This window comes from Rhodnius prolixus, unplaced genomic scaffold, assembly GCF_049639745.1.
Source record: "Rhodnius prolixus isolate KJV_2025 unplaced genomic scaffold, Rpr scaffold_10, whole genome shotgun sequence".
Taxonomy (NCBI): domain Eukaryota; kingdom Metazoa; phylum Arthropoda; class Insecta; order Hemiptera; family Reduviidae; genus Rhodnius; species Rhodnius prolixus.
In genome coordinates, this window is record NW_027411615.1 from 10,242,752 (window position 1) to 10,263,421 (window position 20,670).

A 20,670-nucleotide genomic window follows, 5' to 3' on the forward strand; every position below is an offset into this window, starting at 1 on the left:
GCTCCTAGGAAAAGAAAATCCAAGCCCCTTTTCTGACTTTCTAGCCCTATCATCGAGCTAATCTCTTTAATTTTGGCATATTCTTATATTGTAGAAGTAATTATTCTAACATAAATATATAATTTTTTAAATTTATTAAGTAGTTATCCACATAAGATTTATTAGATATATTTCCATTTCTGTATGGAAAGATATCCGCTAGGATTATCAGCAACGACGTCAAGATACTGAAGAAGTGTCCATTTCTCTTTTAAAGTATTTGAATAGAAAGAAACGAGATCGCTTGGGTATTTCTGAATATAGAAGCTCCTGAGGTTAATGCATTTAAATCCCCTAATATTCAGACAGAAATGCCTGTAATAAATATATTTAAATCCAAAGAAAAATTTAGATAAGAACCTTTAGAAAAGTTTTATTCTTTTTGCTAAATTCTTCTGCATAATACTGCATCATCTCCAAGAAAGGAATTATTTTATATTTCAAGGGAAAATCAAAACAACCAAATGTAAAAAAAGTTAACAGAAGAAGTATTTTCAAATCCGTGAATCTTCCAAATAAGTATAGTATGTTTAAATTTATAATTTTTAGCTACTTTTTCCCTTCACTGGATTCCAACCATTTGAATACAAAAATTCAATGAAGGCTAAATTAAAGCAGGAATAAGTATCTAACTTTTATTGCGTGACTATATAAATGCAAATGTGAAAAGTTCCTGTTTCTTTTTCGGAATAAATTAGAAAAATAAAAACAAACTATGGAGGATTTTTAATAGTGTTTCTATAGTTTTCTTATTTTCATTTTCTTTCTTATTTATTTATTATTGTTCCTCTAATTTTAATAGAGTTAATTTGGTTAACTATTAATTTTATGAATACTTCGCTTGCTGTAGATTTCAGCTTCTGCGTGATAGGTACAATAGATTTGTTGCCCCTATTAAAAATATTACCTTCCCAAAGGACGAAGTCAGGTTATGATAACTATCAAGGCATGCCCTCGTTCAAGGCATAGTCAGGATGTTTTTCACTAGGTCTAATTTTTCATGAACAATGTACGTTCGAGGCATAGTCAGGATGTTCGCATTCAAGGCCTGGAATACGTTCAATAGTCCATGGCATGCTCACGCTCAAGGCAGCAGGTTCATACCAGAGGTACAATCCGCGCTCAACTCACATTCCACATGAAATCTTTCAAGAGATAGCAGCAATTAATGGTTATTCACATCAAACTGTACTTACAATCGAGGCAAGTTCTGTGACAGCTCTAGATAGATGGAGTTCTTGGCGAACGGCAAGCGGTTAACACTGCAACCTTACTACGAGGTGTGGTTATTAAATGACGAGACTGATGCTGCTACAGAAGAACTATGCATGCGCCAAATCCTAACGACCGACAGCTGTGCAGCATAAAGACTTCTCTTTCGATTGCAGCGTCTCACGTGTTTATAGAGAAATCTGTCTGACCGGAACCGTCGTTTGTGTAAGAGGTTTTAGTTTCGTTTTGCCGAAAACATGGTACTACACATGTAGTAGAGCAACGAATTGTCGTGAAATTTCACATCAAACTGGGTAAAACCGCTACTGAAACTTATATTTTATTAAAAGAAGTTTATGGCGATGAATGTTTATCACGTGCGCAAGTTTTTGAGTGGTTTAAGCGTTTCCAAGATGGCCGAGAAGACGTCGGAGATGATGACCGCCCGGGTCGCCCTTCCACGTCCAAAACGGATGAAAATATCGATTATAACTAATCAATATTACTACCGTGAGGTGCTTGCTCAACTCTGTGAAAGAGTAAGGAAAAAACGACCCGATTTGTGGAAGAACAAGTCACGGGGTTCTCCATCAAGACAACGCGCCGACTCACACTGCATTGTCTGTCAAGACGTTTCTAGCCAAGTACAACATCCCAGTTTTAGGTCATCCGCCTCATTCGCCTGTCCTAGCCCCATGTGACTTTTATCTGTTCTCCAATGTCAAATCTGCATTAAAAGGATATCACATAAATATCATACAAATGTATATCATAGAAATTTGTCATGTCAAGTCGTGAGTTTAGTTAAGTATTTTATTATTATCTGTCTTATTATTATTAATTATTATTTAATTTTTTTTGTCATTAGATATTTTTTATTTATGTATAATTTATTTTTGTAACTGAGTAATTAATTTTATTTGTTTACTGAATACTACCAGATTGTTAATGGAAATTAACACACAAACAGAACCCCTGTAATATGTAAATACATAAAATACAGTATTTTTATCTATCTATATCATAGAAATGAGTTTCTATTGAATGAACTTGATTCTTGTTCAAGAATTCTTTTTATTTTTGTACATATATATGTATAGACAAATATATTATATATTTGTATTCCAACCTTAAAAGCTGAAAGTAATCCCGTTGAGTTTCATGTTAAGTTATATAAATATGAGCCGTTATATATGGCCTAAAAGTTACTTCTTTTAGATTCCATCTATATGGAAATGTTAGGATACTATTCCGAAACTTAGTAAAAAGTCCATGTACAGCCATCTTTTTTTGACGGTAACTTGAGATGCATAAAATATGTTTCAGTTGCCTTAACAGTTAGTTCAAATGACTGTTCCTTACATCAGTAGTATTATACAGGTATCAGTTCCTCTATTACACCCTTCCCTAGGGAGTTTTCTTTTACACCCGCTTCTGCCATGAATATTTAGTAAATATTCATATGTAAGACAATGTCCGAAAACTGTTCACCATCTTTGTTGATAAGTTTTTACTTTTTCTTAAGGCGAAATATTGTGATCGTGCCAGAGGAGAGTCCCATTAGAAATACAGGATATCAAGTACCCTAGAGCGCGAAATAAATTCACCTTCGTTCATTATTTATAAATTGAATTCATTATCAATTTACGAGACTCGAATCTTTAACTTCGAATAATATTTTAATGGATGAAACAAATTATATTAGTATGTTAGTTACCTTTAAAATGAATTTTTCATTTTATTTTACTTTATAATAGATGTAATAAATTTGCATCAAAATATAATTAAATAAATATATTACAGTAATTAAATTATGTAAGCCTAATTGTGGCTTTTATCCCTAAACCCCTTCATCCTTAGGCTAACTTAGAGTGCTTCTCGGAATTCTATCCTCTGGAGGAAAGAAAATTGGTTGTCATGGCCTTAACCTCAATTTTAGCTGGGGGTCCTCAATATACTATTGCAGCTCGTCCTGAAATGGCTGGCCTTCTTAGCGCTTCTTCTAACGCCGAAGCCAGCGTTGTTCTCACCGGCCTCCACGTTGTAGTTAACACTGCATTGCCAATGCTCGAACTTGTGCCAATGTGGAGTCATATTGACTCTATAATTTATTTTTATCTTTTTTTATATTGATTTCAATTTTAATAATAAAATTTGCATTAAAGGATGAGAAAGAATAGGAATTAAGAACGAAAAACAAATTTTGTCCACAAATCGTCTTCAACATTTCTCGCAGAAGGAATTAACTTCAACTTAGGATCGCAGTAATTTCAGTGTTTTCTAGAACCCTGATTGTCTGCCTTCTGATCTATTTTTTTTCAATTACTGTGCGCTGTGACACGGATCGGAAATTACCCAATTCGCTGCAAGTTTTTGCTGCTATTCGGACAGAAAATCAATTCTAGAAAGAGGCTTTTTTTTGTGCCTTGATACTTTCTATGAAAATTATGTAAAATTTATCAAATAAGCATTTAGGCAATAATCTGGAGTCAAAATAATAACAGAAAATCTACTTATATTACCAATCAGGAGTCGAAATGACTCCGATATATTTACGTGAAATGTCAATCTGGAGTCAAAATGACTCCTATGATTCAAGTAAACTAATCTGCAAAAAGAAACTAAGAATTCCATGGTCTTCAGCTCGTGACTATCGAATGGTGAGATAGTGTGGTGATAGCATATCTAAAAGCATTTCGGGATAGCTATGAGATGTGGGGAAACAGAGACCATTCCTATTTTTTTGCAGTCAAATTGACTCCAGATTGGCAATGCAGTGTTTAACAGGTGCACCCTCTGCAACATAATTACATTAACTATTATGTCCCACTCGAATATATATCTTTGCTGTTTTTACTAGTCCATTAAAAAGATTCACAAGGCTTTTGCTTTGGCACCACAATTGTCCATTCAGCGATCCCAGAAGACGCTCGGTGCACCTTGCAAACATGCTCCTTTAGCCCAATAGAATTTACAAATGAATCACAACCCCAGCAAATTTTTCCTCATTGCACAAACTCAAATCTTTGCCTAAGGCTTTCTAAGTCCAATCAGTTTCTTTTTTCGAGTGGTAAACACTATCACAGAATTCAAGTATCGAATTCAAGGATAAACTGTGCCACTGACTTGTGTTAATGCGGATTCTATTAAGTCCAATAGTTAGTATATTTAGTATGCATTTAAAAAAATACAATAAAATAACGGCTTTAAAGACGCAGGATTGCGTCCCTTGGTTTGTTTTGTAAATTTAATTACAGGTGTTTTATCGTTTATAAGAAATTCTGATCATTTTTACCAGAATCCAAAGGGACATCATTAGTGGAATACACAGAAATTATTTTTCTATTGCATATAATATTGCAGTTTTATAGTTTTGGATATGATTAGTGACTTCATTTTATTTATTACAAAATAGCGGCATAAAACAAATTATTTATTATGTTAGTTACACTCTTAATTTTTTTACTGACATTTTTTAAATAGAATTTTCATTGTCTACTTGTTACGCTAATATTATTATAAACTGGACTTTCATTTCTATCCCTTTTTAGAATAAAAATGTGTGAAAATGAGCTACCTCCTCGTGGATTTCACTTAGTTAATATCAGTATTTTAATTAAATCAAAATGTAAAAGAGGCGATGCAGAATTAAAAAAGTCCACTGACGGTTATTTCATTGAGGCTGAACTAATAATTCAAAGAAATTTCGACATTTCCATGGAGATAATTGCTGATATTGTAATATTATTTATTATATTAACTTAATACTTGAATACATTTTAATGAAATTTCAATATAAATTACAGAATTGCAATAAATTGAAAGGTTTTAATTTAATATTTAGAGAAAAATGCAAATTAATTCCTCTCAAATTATTAATTGAAAATGTTCTGTAGACTTCGGTTTTTTTATACTACTCGAAAAGTTTTGGAAGGTAAATTAAAGCAGGAATGAAAATGGCACTTGTTTTTATTAAATAACAGGTATCATGTATCCATGTTGAAATTTATTAGTTCAGTAACTGACTGCATTGAAATTTAACTTAATTGCTTCAGTTTTAACAGTTATAAACGATATAACATATTGTTTAATTGTTTTGTTGGAACTTTCTTCTGAAATTTAGTAAACAGAGGTGGTGAGGAACATGAAGAATCTTGTTCAGTTCTTTAGTAGAATGTATTTGTTATTGCCTGAAGCCTCCTTGGCGTATATTCCACCAGGTTTAGTGTCTCTTGTGATGTGATTTCTGCCCATGATTTCTTTAAATTAGGTTATGGTCTCTTTTCTGGAAGAACATTTCAATTTTCGAATTTTCCTCACCAAATAAGACCATAAATTTTCAATAGGGTTTATATATCCGGAGACTGTGGAGGGGTGAGAAGTTGTTTCCGGGCATTATAAAGCAGCCATTCTTTAGTATTTTTTGGCTGTAAGTTTGGGATCGTTATCCTGTTGAAAGAAGTATGCGCTTCCAATGAGCACGCCAACTCTCAGAAAGCCTCGCGTTAACTTCAGGGACCCTTGTCATCAGGAATCTATGCCAAGGAGGCTTCAGGCAATAACAAATGCAAAGGGATTGCTTACAAAATATTAGGTATTTAGTTTTGCGTTAATTATAACATTCAGACTGAGTGTATGAATACTTATTTAGCATATAATAAATTATTTTTCTGCTTTTTAATCAATTCTTTATGTTTATAAAAGAAAATGAGAGCATTAAATTCATTGTTACCATCTTCGATTTCAGTGCTAAAGAAATAGTAATCTTAGAAACAAAAGTTCAGTAGATAAAGTAAAAAAACTTAGTGTATGAATACTTTTTTTGACCACTGTAAGGAAGAAAGGTTAGGAAAAGCAGCTAGATTCTTGAACAATATTATCTTAAAATATAGATTCTAGTTAACCGTGTGACTTAAGGACTGAACTGGCGATGAAACTTCGTATTTCTATTGGTGACATTGATCAGCAAAAGTACTGAACTAACAAAAACAATGTACGAAGACCGACATATAAATATAAATATCCTCTACTTCAGAACTATTTGAATATAAAATAAAACAGAGTTTTTTGTTGTTTTTTTTAATCATATATGTGTGCTTGTATCGTCGTGTCACTTCCCTGAGGAGGCACAAGTTTACAAGCTTTTTTTTTATTGTTTTTAATATTCCATTCAACAACGAACTGTGCTAGTTTCACCAGAAGGGATTTTCTATCTCCGGGAAATGTATAATTGTCTCATGTGATATTTTCTTCTTAAAAATTTGTTTATTTTATACAATCTGATGGGAAACTGTCAGCGCCTTTCATTTTCTGTAATTGTTTCAAGACTTTTTTTTAGAGGCAATTTCTTCAAATTTGAATTTCTTAATAATACTAGAGGCCCGGATTTACTCGCACGGAAAGATTTATGAATATTTACATAATCAAATTGCTCAAAATATGGCGTACAGTGAGTAATGAGAAAGCATGTACATAATATAGCGGTGTACGTGAAGTGGCTATTAAATAACGAGACTGATGCTGCTACAGAACTATGCATGCGCCAAATCCTAACGAACGATTCGCAGCGTCTCACGTGTTTGTAGAGAAATCTGCCTGACCGGAACCGTCGTTTGTGTAAGAGGTGTTAGTTTCGTTTTGCCGAAAACATGATACTACACATGTAGTAGAGCAACGAATTGTCGGGAAATTTCACATGAAACTGGGTAAAACCGCTACTGAAACTTATCTTTTATTAAAAGAAGTTTATGGCGATGAATGTTTATCATGTGCTCAAGTTTTTGAGTGGTTCAAGCGCTTCCAAGATGGCCGCGAGAAGACGTCGGAGATGATGACCGCCCGGGTCGCCCTTCCACGTCCAAAACGGATGAAAATATCGATTATAATTAATCAACATTACTACCTTGAGGTGCTTGCTCAACTCCGTGAAAGAGTAAGGTAAAAACGACCCGATTTGTGGAAGAACGAGTTATGGGTTCTCCATCAAGACAACGCGTCGGCTCACACTGCATTGTCTGTCAAGACGTTTCTACAGCCAAGTACAATATCCCAGTTTTAGGCCATCCGCCTTATTCGCCTGACCTGGCCCCCCTGTGACTTTTATGTGTTCCCCAAAGTGAAATCTGCATTAAAAGGAACACGATTTCAGTCCGTTGAAGCTGTGAAAGAAAAAGGGGCACGCGTCATGCGGGAGCTCACAGAAAAAGACTTCTAGCACTGTTTCGAACAATGGTAAATTCGCTTGGAGCGTTGTAGGGATAGGGGAGGGGTGTATATTGAAGGTGATAATAACTAAATATATATAAATTTAAAATAAAATGTTTTTTAGCAATAGTCTCGTTATTTAATAGCCACACCTCGTAAACTACAGAAAGATGGGTGAATCAGTATTTACTAAGGCGTGGCAAAAGTCTTCAGTAAGAATGTGTACGAACTACTTGCGCTTGGAACTCGGTGCTTCAGTGCAAGATGGCTGTACTAATTTTTATTTTTCCTGTATATTTGTCGTGAAATGGGAAGTGCCTAAGAGATACAGCACTTGGAAGAGTTGAGTTGAAAAATTGTCTTGCCATCAGTAAGAATTCTTTCAATCAGTTTTGGAACCTTCCTCTTGAAATTGATATTAATTTTTGAATTAAACAAGTAAGGGCATTGGCGCTCGAAGCCATCTCAGTACGCTGCCGGCTACCTTCAGTTTCTAAGGGTATTAAGTGTCCTAGATTTGAACCCGGAACCTCCTTGTTGCTAGACCACCGTGCTACCAACTGAGCTAAACCCTTCTCAGGGAAATATGAATTATTAAATGTAAAGCAATAGCTTACCATTGCGTTATTGTTCGAGCAGATGCTGAAGATACTGGCTGGCTCCAGTGATGACTTAATTGACTGTTGCCGCGTTGAATTTGTAATTTGTTGGAGGACTATTGATGGGTCCGTCGGCCATCAAGTTTATTTCCTTAAAGGTTGGAGGGAATGACGGCAAATAGTCTACTTCTTTCTCTTTAGACTGGGTACTGTTTCTTACAGAGGTAAGAGCTGTTAAACCTGCAGTCGAAATTTTATCTCATAAAATTATATAAATGGAGGAAAAAAGAAACAAATAATCTTCAAGGCGTAGCCCCTCTCCCTAATCCGGTCTTAATTAATCGAGCAACGTAATAAAACAATTCCTTATTAATAATAAAACGAAATGAATGTCAGTTATTAAACTTTACTGATTTATATAAATTAAGTTCTTTACAGTTATTAATAACGGGATATTAGTCATCAGGATTTACCTGCTTACCGTGAACTCTCCTGTGCTACCATTAATTTACTTTAACTGCTTAATGTTGAAGATTTATTTCAGCCATTCCCACTTCCATTACAAAACAAAAACTCCAATTATTTTATTACATCAGTATTGTTTTAAATTAAATTCTTATAAAACATGAAGAGAGTATTTTTTTAACTTTATCGGTTTATTGCTGGATCATTTTGAACATTAACATAAACGAAATTAAAAATTACGCTCATTAAACGTATTATTTTTTTTTCTCTAGCCCCAATAAACCAGCGCTGCGGATTTACATTTTTACGTGCTTTTCAATTGATTTCCGACAGTAGGAAAATTATGTAGATTTCTCATTATAATTCAACGGGTATTCTAGAAACTGCGGTTACCTTTGAATGCTTAATTAATCAATTAAATATTTACTTCTTCTAATTAGAGTATATTTTACTATTTTTTTTTTGTTTTTTTAAAATCTTTTATTGGAATTTACCACTGCAGCGGTTATTGCAACAAGCAAATATGGTACCTGATAAAAAAAAATTATGAGTGGAGAAGGCACCCACTGGTGCTTTGCTATACTGCTCTCACGATAAGAGAAGATCACGAGGCCATCTTCTCTTCAATCTCCTTAGGAGGATTACCTGGTAATGTGGAAGAAGATAGGTGTTCTATGTGAGGGTTAGGATGAGCTGCTGTAGAGGAATGAAATTTGAGAAAACGAGTGTTAGCAAGATCTGCAGTGAAAGGGATTTTGAGGTCATTATGGATAGTGAGGTTAGGATACATAGATCGGAGCGTTAAGAAGTTTTCAAAGTATTTTTGACTGTAATGTCTGGAGGCGTAGTGAGTGGAACGCTTAGTCGATCCCTATACTTCGATGGGCCGTATGACCAAATAGGTCGCAGTAACAGTAGATATAAGAGTCTTTTGTTATGTAGGTTATGGTTACGGAGTGGTTACCTTTAGAAGGAAAAAGGAAAAAAGGTAGATAGTGCAAAAGATGGTCAGACAAGATGGAAAAAGAAGAAGGAGTCAGCTGGATGAGGAAAGCGGAAGACAGAGCCTACTGGAACAAGAAATGTAAGCTGATGGAGAAATCAGGGAACTCTTATTCTTAGGTACGGCTGGTCACCGTCAAAGGACCAAAACTCCCCTATGGGAAGGCCTACATATTTTACAGCAGAATGGATCAATGAACAATGATTTAATCAGTGTAGTTTTATTTTATTTATTTGTTAAGTAGGTTAAGTTTCGAACGTTTGTCAAGTAGTCTGGCGAGAAGTTTGTAGCGTAGGTTAGTTTCTTGTCTTTTCAGTCTAGTATGGGGATTCCAACCGTTTGTCTAGGTGCAGTCCAAGGTAGCGTACTTTGTCCACAGTTGGTATACGATTTTGGTTCAAGATGATGGGAGGTAGGATTTTCCGTCTGAGAGTAAATACAATAAACTTTGACTTTGTAACGTTAGTTTTGATTCTCCATTTGAAAAGTCAGTCCTTTAAGTGGTTGATGTGTGTTTGTAGAGCTCGTGAAGCGATAAGAGGATCGGAATGAGGAGATAAGATTCCAGCAAAGGTGGAAAGAATGGTATTTGGATGTTGAGGTATGTCTGGTGTATGTAAGGAATAAAGAAGAGGACCTAGGACACTGCCCTGAGGAACACCAGTTCGAGCTAGATGGATATCAGAGTCTGCTGCTCCACAGTTGACTCTGAAATATCGATCTTTTAGGTAGGATTTGAGGATGAGGTAATATGAGGAAGAATCTCCCTCAGCTTAAACGGTAGTCCCTCGTGCCACACCCTGTCGAACGCTTGAGCGACGTCAAGGACAACACTCGGGCAATACTGCTTTCGCTCGAGGGAGATAGCAATAGTGTCTACAACGCGTAGCACCTGGTGAGAAGTTGAGTGATGTCTCCTTCTCACCAGGTGCTTACTAATTTACTAATTATTTTTTTTACTTCCATTAATTTAAATATTTTCTTCATTCTGAAAACAAAAGTAAAGAGTGGAAATGACTCTGTTTAATACAATTCTCGAGGCTATGTAACAAATTTTCTACCAAAAATTCACCTCGGGGTAGCCTCACTTTCGGCCAATCAAATTTCTTTAAATAATGCTGTAACCTTCACTTGGAATTCTATCCAATTCAGTTAATGATCAAGGTTATATAGTTTTGTTATTAGCTTGTTGGTGTGGGAAAGTGTCAAATGACTTTATTTTACCCCAAATATACGTGATAAAATGGTAAAAGATGTGTTGTGAAACTGAGTTCGAAATTTGTACCTTTGTGCTATCGACCACGATGCCTAATTTGATAGTTCGCATGAAAAAGTAGGCATTACCTTCCTTTTTTTTACCTGTACATTTATTTTATAGTTGAGCTAATTTAAAGATATAAACTTTTTTATCAACTAATCTTTATCGCCAATTAATCTTGTAAGGTATCTTTCTTTAATAGTTTTAAAATGAATATTATGCTGCGATATACTTTCGTGATCTTTGCCAATAGACGAAACAGAAACTTACTAGTTAGTTTATAAAACTACCATCATGTTAAACCAAACTAAAGTTCTTGTTCAACATTTTGTCTAAGATTTACTGACTAAAGCCCATCCAACTTCTACAACATAAAACAGGCCGTAAAAATGTGCTGTTTCCTTCACAAGAATGAAGAATGGGTTTACGGTCATACTTGTTTTTTATATGTCTGGAATTATGGTAGTCACAAGGGCGTACAATCTCCGGAAATTGATTTGGCCATTTCTCTCAAAATGAAATTAACTTGGGAAAAAATCTTAAAATAAAGTTGAAAAAAAAATTTTAGTGCACCGAACTTAACAGATTTAGACGGTAACTATTGTATAACATAATTTTCTAAGTTTTTACACTGAAATAAATAGTAGAGATTGTTATGGCTACTTTTTAGCTAAAGATTTTTCATTAATTAAATAATATTACATGACCTAAGTTATAATGAAACTCTAATAACCGTCCGGAAAATTCGTTAAAGCCAATCTTTTCGCCGTTCGCACATCAGTTACCACTTTTGAGGAAATTGCATACTTTGTGGTGTTCGCTGCCTAGTTAATGTCGGCTGATTTTGATTCTGTGATCAATCTGAAATTGGCCAAAGTCGATTGTCTTTTACATTTTATACTCATAGCTTCGTAAATTTATTACTATTACATACACGGAGTCCTCGAAGTAATAACTAAACCCATAAATATTGTATATGAAAATGTACAATAACAAAATTTGCTGCAAGTAAAATTGATCAATGTTTTTCTTCATTCTTCATATATGTATGCATCTCTTGCTTTCTGCTTGCTACATGTACAGGTAAGATATAAGGGTAACATATGTTGCCTTAAGGTACTCACTACTTGAGTTCTAAAACTATATTTCTACCGATAGTTTATTGCCTTATGGGCTGCCACACTCGATGGTACTATTTCAGCAAGTGCTTTAAAGGTTCCAATAATCTTGTTGGGTGTACTAAGATATATTAGGTACAAGTTTTAGTATCATCATCTTTCTTCACAAAAGTTTGTTATAAATATCTACCAACCGACTGGCAAGGATATTTTTATGATAATAATTTCCTTAAGTAAAAAATCTAATATTCTAGAAAGAAACTTTTCTAAAGGTTCAATTGATTCTGAAAGCAAAAATGTTTCCAATTGCTGCTGTTTTTCTTCTTTACTTCACACCAAAAATTAATTTCATATTTCTCTCTAATTGTCCGGAAAATTTGTCCTACAGAAATCTTTACCTATTGCCAAAGGCCTTCCGAATGCGAGACATACCAAATCAGAACCAAAAATATGCTACTTTTAAAAGAATGTTTCCATTTATAAAAGTTTATTTGTATTTGCTTTTTATATTAAATTCAATTATCAATAAATAATATTCAAATAAAAAGAACCTGTATTTTCATTAAATTTGATTTTAATTTCTTTAATTTTAATCATTTCGGCAATGAATTTTCTTAAGTACTTTGCTGGCCTCCTAATTGATTGCAGGTCACACTTTTTCTCACTGAAAAGGAGCTCAGGCAAGAACTAAATCTACTCTCTTTGGAAACGAGGAGAATTTATTTTTATCTCATGGAATTAATTATTGTACAAAATTATACAATATGACAGATTGTTCACATTATTTCCATGTTCCATTTCTCTTTGTCAGATTAAACAAAAATTCTATTCACATTGAAAGTGTTAGTTGTAATAATCGCCAGAATGCGCCACTTAACAGATAAACGTATGGCTTGAGCTAACCGATTATTGAAAGATGTAGATATACTCGTATTTAAGTAAATTCTGAGTTAGATTTGTGTTTAATGTTTAAATTATGCATTATTTTTTTATTTGCCGTTACTGACATTTATTTTAATTCAACGATTTATCTAAACTTCTCTTTGAATTTTTTTTTTTGATCACTTTATTTTAACCAATAATTCATTGTTGTAAATAGACCTTTGGCAAGTAATAAATAAATAAATGTTATCCGTAACGACCCTATATCACATTATACATTTTTTAAATATACATTAACTACTCCAGTACAGTACTTTTTGCAAGTCAACGAATACCATGATAGCTTCTTCCACAAATATTCCAAACCAATTTACACCACATCATAGACTAATTTTCATTGCATCTATACATTCTTAAAGGACCACAGTCTATCCACGATTCCGAAGACATTTTTTTTTTTGAGTGCATAATCTTCATGAGCGCTCAAAGAAGTAAGTCTCTGCAGTATTTAATACTTCACTTTCCATTGGATTTGCATTGGATCTCTCTCTCTTTACACCAGTAAGTATTGTCCAGAGGCCTACTGTGTGTAGTACATCTAAAGTGGAGTTCAATGACGTATTGGCCAACTTAATATTTTCCACTGTTCTTGAGTGACGTCACTTTAATTTTTGTTTTCTAAAATCATTACTTTTTTGCAATAAAAATGTTATTACTCAGAAAGTTTTAGTCCGAATTCGATTCTGATGACACGGTTAGAAAGGCAGATAAATTTTCTAAAAATTGATACCATTTGGAAGCATAAGTTATTCTCCAAACAGCCTCAATCTTCCTCCGAATGCTGGACAAATAAAAGTAATCGAAATTTTTAAGAAAACTCATTAGGCTCTTACGTGATCATTATCCGACCTAGGTGCTGACACTTTTAATAAAAGTTGCCTTGCCTAATGGGCTTTCGAAACGGTATATCATTTTCCAGGATTCCTTTTATCTTTGTATGAGAAATTACGTTTGTTTTACAAGAAAACGTGTTTAAGAGCACTCAAGAGTGTTAGTTACATAAGGAGTTTTCTTAAAAATTTCGATCATCTTTATTTTTATGCTTATGCTTCGAAATGGTATCAATTTTTAGAAAATTTATCTGTCTTTCTAACCGTGTCATCAGAATCGAATTTGGAACTTAAAACTTTCTTAGTAATAACATTTTTATTGCAAAAAAGTAATGATTTTAGAAAACAAAATTTAAAGTGACGTCACTCAAGAACAGTGGAAAATATGAAGTTGGCCAATAATACGTCATTGAACTCCACTTTAGATGTACTTCACACTGTAGGCCTATGGACATTAGTTACTAGTTCACCCTGTATACATATACGAGTTCGTATAAGTTCTTCGTACAGGTTCAGGCGATTGATTTTAAAATATGCATGTTAGTGAAATCTCCATTCCCAAATTCTGGAACACGATATCTCCTGAAATTAGAATGAGAAAATTGAAATGGTTTTTCTCATACAAGTAAAAAAGATATATTTTTTTTTCTCTGTGTAGATACTTCATGGAAGGGTGAGCGTTCTATATCTTCATTTTATTTGAGGTCATCTAGATGAGATTACTGGATACCCAGGTAATACTTTAACAGTTCTCTATAGATGGGAGTAGCTTTCCTTTACTAATGTAGATATTACAACATTTGAAGGTTAAAAAGATGGTGTAGGTGGTTTTTTTTGACAATGGGAACCTAATATTTCATCTGGACTTAAGGCAAGAAGAGAAATTCAATGACGCTACTAGCTGGAGTAGCGGTTGGAGAAGTTTACTGCTGGTGATAACAATTCTTTCCAATTTCGTGATCTTTGTCCAAGTGTCCTAATAAAAAGAAATGTTTATTGCACGGCCGTGCGAGGATACAGAAGTGGGTAAGGTGGGAGTGAGAGGGCCGGTACCAAATGACTGGACACAGTGTGGCAAAGAGAGAATAAGAGAAACCCCTTGAGCGCTACAGAGGGCGATGTTGGCCGGGAGTATAAGGAAATCTAAAGGGAACATGATTCAGCAGGCTCTTCTCCAACTGCTCCCAGTTCACAGGAAATCTCTCTTTACTCAAAGGCGTCGCCACATATTGGATGCTTCTTTTTAAAGACATACATACAAACACTCTCAATCCCATGGGTCTTTCCCCTGATCTCGCTTCTACCCTCTACTATTTCTATCTGCCACGGTTTTTCCCGGCACCTATCTCTTCCTTTTAGATGAAACCTAACTTAACCTTTCCTCTCCTTCTTTTCACTTCTTTTCTACTACCGCTCTCCCACAACATTAAAGATCAAAGCTGCACAGGAAGGTGCAGCAGGAACTATTAATTTTCTAAGCATTCCGTTTGTCATTAGATCAATGGCATTCATTTATTTTCAATATTTATTTATTTTTTCTATTTTCGTTGTTGAACTTGTTGAACTTATCTCGGACTAGTAATATTTCCTACGCAACACTTAGGGTGCGTTCCACTAAGCGCTCACAACGATCAAAATATACCTTCAGCCGTTCCATATGACGACCGCGGTGGTAGTGGTCGTGGCGAAAACGTCACTAGTGGCGTCATTATTTTCGCTCACGCCAAGCTCACAACGCCCCACCTTAAGAGCTGGGTCAAAGTGGGCGTTCAGAAATTGGGCCCAATTTTTAAAAGAAAAGATGGCGACCGAAAAAATTAAAGTAAAGTAATCGCTTAATTTTTCAGGCGGGGCTTAACGTCCAACTACCATTTACTAGGTGTCGTGGACGGAGGCGACTAGCAAACGTACTTTACTATATCTCATTTAACTATTAAATAAAATCCAAGGCCTAGACCGGGAATCGAACCCAGTACCACAATGCATATTAGCTTTGAAGGTCTCGCCTCTTAACCCGCTCGGCTACCATGGCGCCTGACCGAAAAAATTATATGAGGTAAATGAAAGTATTATCTCATGTAAATAATTGAATGTGTTTCTCGAAAGTAATAAAATGAAAAATGACTTATCCCTTTACATACTGAATCACTGAATAACGATCAATTACACTTTGATAGTTAATAATAACGTGGCCTAAGTTTTCGCTTTTCACCATTGCGATTTTGTAAAATTGCATTCCACTTTTCATCGGAACTAGATGAAGAACTTTCTAAAGCATTATAACATTGCATTAATAAATATTATAATTGTTATTAATTATAACAATTAATTAATTGTTGTCACAAAAGACATTTTAATTTTATTTAAACGTAAATTTTATAAATACTCCACGAAAATTTAATATAAAATTTGAATTAAAACTGCCCGGTATGACAGTTGTATAAGGGTTGATCGCTAAAAACTGCCAGAAAAAGCGTAACATTCAAAAACACTCAACTTTGACAATTTTTTCCTCTTTTTCTATAAAAGATTAAATTCCCAAATTTTCTTTAAAATATAGGGCATATCCTCCTTTTTATAACTGTAATTTTTTTGCAACAACCTAGATCTGATAGATTTTGAGAAAAAAGTTGCTGAAAATGAGCAAAAACGGCTTTTTTAAAAATTTTATATAAGTATATATTTTTAATATGTCAACTTTACCAATAATTAATAAAGTTTATTATAACTGCTTATAAACGGGGTTAAAATTAAAAAAAAAACAACCTCTTCAAGTTTCTGACTTATTTTCGAGGTCGCCATTTGTTTTTTTATGTTTACATGAACGGTTAAAACGCTCCGTAGTCCGTCCATTCCACTTGAGTTTTCGATTGTAACGTTCGCAAGCAAGAGGAACAGGCAAAACCGTGGTCGTGATGCAACGAAGCTCATAGTTCCCGATTTCATGCTTTTTCTTAATAACTTTTGAAATCAGCTGGAAATAAATTTTGTATTGTAATATATAAAATTAATTAATTATATTAATCATGAAAGTAAGGAATCATATTATTTATATTTTCTGTACAATAGTATTAAATTTAGAGAAATGGTAGGTCCTTATAGCTTTGACGCATCTAAGGTCTGGCTCGTTTTTTGCGTTGGAGTTAACTTCATTGATTTAAATCAATAATGAGAATTATTCTAAGAAATTAACGTTTAATTTAAAAAAATAAATAAATATTTTCACTTTACAAAAATTGTTAATAAGTGAAACTGATGTAGAATGAGAGCATGTGGAGAAGATGGCCGCCCTCCGGTGGAGGAACTCCACGTCAAACTCTTACTTACTGGTATCATTGTGTTGGTAGAAGGAAAGTGGTTGCGAGGCCAGCGGCGTTTCACTTTCCTTGGAGGATTGTTTGGGATAGTGGCTGAGGAATGTGCGGGGTTAGGATGTTTGGAAGTAGAGTTATCGAATCTTCCCTAGAGCTCTTTAATAAATTGTTCTACAAAAGTAATTTTGAGGTCAGTGTGGAAGGTTTTAAGTTTCATACGTAGATAGTGTTGGAATTTTTTTTCCCCAAAACTATAGACGGGGACTTAGAATACGTGGTTAAACCCCAAACGTGGTATCCGTATGTTCAAAAAAGTTAAAGTTAAGTTAAAAAGAGTTTTAAAGCAAAGAAGTTTTAAAAGTGAATCGAAAGGACAGAGTAAATAAAGGGTAAGGCAGCCATTCGAGTACTATTCCCGCTGTTCTGCAGGGACTCCCTAAGAGAATAAACTCCTCCTGTACAAGGTAGTGGTTAGGCCCATGTTACTTTATGCTTGTCCCTCCTGGAGTTTGACGTGTCGATCCAATATCGCCTCGCTGCAGATCATCCAAAACAAATTCCCCCCCGCTACAGACCGTATTATAGACTTACACGCCAACACCAACATGGACTATGTAGAACACTACATCAAGTACCTCGCTACTGGTTTCTTCAGCAAGTGTGAATCCACCTATGCAGACTTATAGGGGACTATAGTTTGGACACGGTGCACAGGCACAGGAGAGTTAAGGACTCCCTGAGGTAGAACTTTTCTATCAGCTGAGGTTTTTCTCGAGTTTTTTTTTGCCTCATTGTTCAATTTTATGTTTTATATTTTTCCTTTACAATACCCCAATAAAATATTGTTCCTCTGTGAAAAACCTTGGTATCACTTTCGATCAAAACCTATCCTGGAAAAACCATGTTTCCCAAATTTCTCGTCGTTCCATCCATATCCTTAAGCCGTTTTTATACTTCCCGTACACCTTTTTCCAATTAAGACCCGGCAACTCCTAGTTTCCTCTCTTATATTCCCCCATTTCGACTATGGTTGCTCAGTATATGGCCGGTCTTTCTGGTGATATTGAAGCTAAGCTCAAGCGCCTCATGAACTGCTTCATAAGATTTATTTTCAGCATTTCCAGAGACTCTCGCATTTCGCACTGCTACGATGAGTTGAAGTGGCTTTTTTCTGTCTATCGCCGCCAATATTTTTTGGCTTCTTTCCTTTTTCAAGTCATCCAGTCTCAAAGGCCTTCATATATTTTCTAACTCCTTAAGTTTAAATCCTCCATCCATTCCCATAACACTAGATCTCGCTCATCTGATCTCTATATTCCCTCTCACCGTACCTCATCCTTTGACAAGTCCTTCCTAATACGTGCTACCTCTCTCTGGAACTCCTTGTCTTCATCTGTCCGCCATGCTCCTACCCTATCCATCTTTAAATCCCTTCTGTTCAATTATCTCCTTTCTATTCAGCTTCCTCCGAAATTCTAATTGTTTTAATTTATTTCCTTAATTTCTGCTGTTATTTTTATTTTCACTTTTTGCAAATACTTATTTATTTATTTATTTTCTGTTTAATCACAGGCCAAACTATTAAGGCCTCTATCTGTACCTGTATTTATTCTTAGGGGACAATTGTCCCTGAATAATAAATTTCTTTTCTATTTCTATTTTCTATATTTTGTAACCATTTTTGTAATTATTATGCAGGAGGTTATAGTATTCGTACTGGCACTCCATTGTACATATGTATTTATTTTTATGTAATAAATATAAATCTTTCATTCATTAAGGTAAATCATCTTTCAAATAGTCTAGAAAGAATTTTGTACTTTTTTTTTGTTAAGTTTCAATGTTTTGAACCTTGAGGTGGATTCCAAGTGAGTCTTTAGGCGAGTCTTAAAAAAACGTCGTATGAAGTCCCACGGAGGAGGAAATGTGTTAAAAGTGGCGTGTCTGAGGGCGTAGCTTATATTTTCGTATTTATTTAGATTTACTTTTATTCTTCACCTGATAATGTAGATGTGTTGTTTTAAGACATGGATCGCGATGCAGGTTCAGAATATTGAGCAATAATCTAGTATTGTTTAGTAGTACTGTTATTACGTATATCGCTCAATCAAGCTAATGCTTTGTTCTAGTATTAAAGATTTCGTCCAATTAGCTATTGAATTACACATTGGCAAAGGCCTATTGTTACGCTATCGCACCAACATACTCGACTGATTTCTAACAGTTAATTAAATTAGATAATATTGTTTATAATAATAAAATATAAGTTTAAAAAAAATAGATAGGAGGAAAATAAAAGATTCAACGTAGCGGAATTTATATTTATGTGTTTGGGCGATAATATATCAATATTACCGTTCCAATTTTTGCAATGCCATTACTTCCCTCACCGATCCTATTAAATTTGTCAATTTTATCAAAACTAACTGACCATAAATTTCTTTAAGATGAATGGAGCTGATGGTTTCACAGGTACCCTTTTATTATTTAAATTTATTTCATTTTAAGAATGGATAAATCAAATTTCTTCCTAATCAAATAGTAAACGTTCCTTCATTTTAAGACAATTTTATTCAATTAACTTTGAAATATAATTATTATTTCTCTAATAATGCAGCTCTGGATTTTCATTTAATGGTGGACATCCCTAGTGATCTTGAGACAATGGCTTTTATGTGCTCTGGATTCCTGTCTTGGAAAACAGTTTGGAGAAAACTATTGAGTTTTTTTGTTTTATTTACATTTGTAATTATAAACATAAGTGAACTCTGCTTCCAGAAGAACCCCTTAAACTGCTAAGTGACGGATAAACCCTATTGATATAGAGGTTCCAATCCGAAAGAATGAAATAAGCATTGGCGGACCAAGGGGACCTAGTCTGTGAATTTATGCTGGTAACCTTTATCTTTTCTAGGAATACAGTCTAGGAAAGATGTAGGATTCTAGCTCTACTATCTCCTATTTCCATGCAAGTTATTTTCCCCACGGGGTGTACAAAGAAAAAAAAAAAAAACGGAATTAGTATAGTTTTGTTTGACATTATGTTAGAACTGTACCTTCAAAGGTGCCTCCTCAGATACAGAGAGCAGTTGATAACCTCCTGGCTAACCTGGCTTGCGAGTCTGAGGAGGTACATGCTTCACAAGTTGAGTAAAGTGCATTATTTGATGAATTAAGGGATAAGTTTGATCCTTTACATGTAAGATACTGATCACTTAAATACGTGGCAGGAGGTTTCCAATTTTTTTTTTTTGGTAATTAAACGCAACTCTCCCAAAATTACCAAATAATTATTAAACCTTCTTGTTTGTAACAGATGTAAAATTAATTTTTAGCCATTTTGTGTATGCTTGAGAACATATAAAGCTCTTAACATTTGATTTTTCTTAGAAAAATCACTCGGGTTACGACTTATTTCCCGATATTAAGAAAAATACTAGCTTTTACTGCCTTGGAAATATTTTCAGTAGAAAGGGGATGAAAAAATACATAAAAATGACCTATCGCGTGCTCTTCTTTCTCTTTGATAACAAGTTAAAAAAATTGAAATATGATTAATAAATACCAGATTTTGAAATGGCCTAGCATCTTTAATTTTGAAGATATCGAATTGCGGTTTCCGGTTTCTTTCATAACTTTTTATAGTATTTTAAACTGTCTATATAAAAATGGAGGTCAACTGCGAA

At 34.3% G+C, this 20,670-nt stretch overlaps 1 protein-coding gene and 1 long non-coding RNA gene across 3 annotated transcripts in view; one reads left to right on the forward strand and one right to left on the reverse strand.

Annotated features, from left to right (window-relative positions):
- The window catches only part of Csgalnact (Chondroitin sulfate N-acetylgalactosaminyltransferase), a 409,289-nt gene that overhangs the window by 177,947 nt on the left and 210,672 nt on the right, over positions 1–20,670 (forward strand). Inside the window, exon 4 of one of the 2 annotated variants that reach the window (XM_074133944.1) lies at positions 14,329–14,343. The exons of the other annotated variant lie outside the window; for it this stretch is intronic. Within the exon in view, the coding sequence (XP_073990045.1) occupies positions 14,329–14,343 (15 nt within the window). The remainder of the gene's footprint in view (positions 1–14,328; positions 14,344–20,670) is intronic. 2 annotated transcript variants of the gene reach the window in all.
- Positions 1–20,670, reverse strand: part of LOC141457254 (uncharacterized) — a 306,694-nt gene that overhangs the window by 145,870 nt on the left and 140,154 nt on the right. The gene's annotated exons all lie outside the window — the stretch shown is intronic.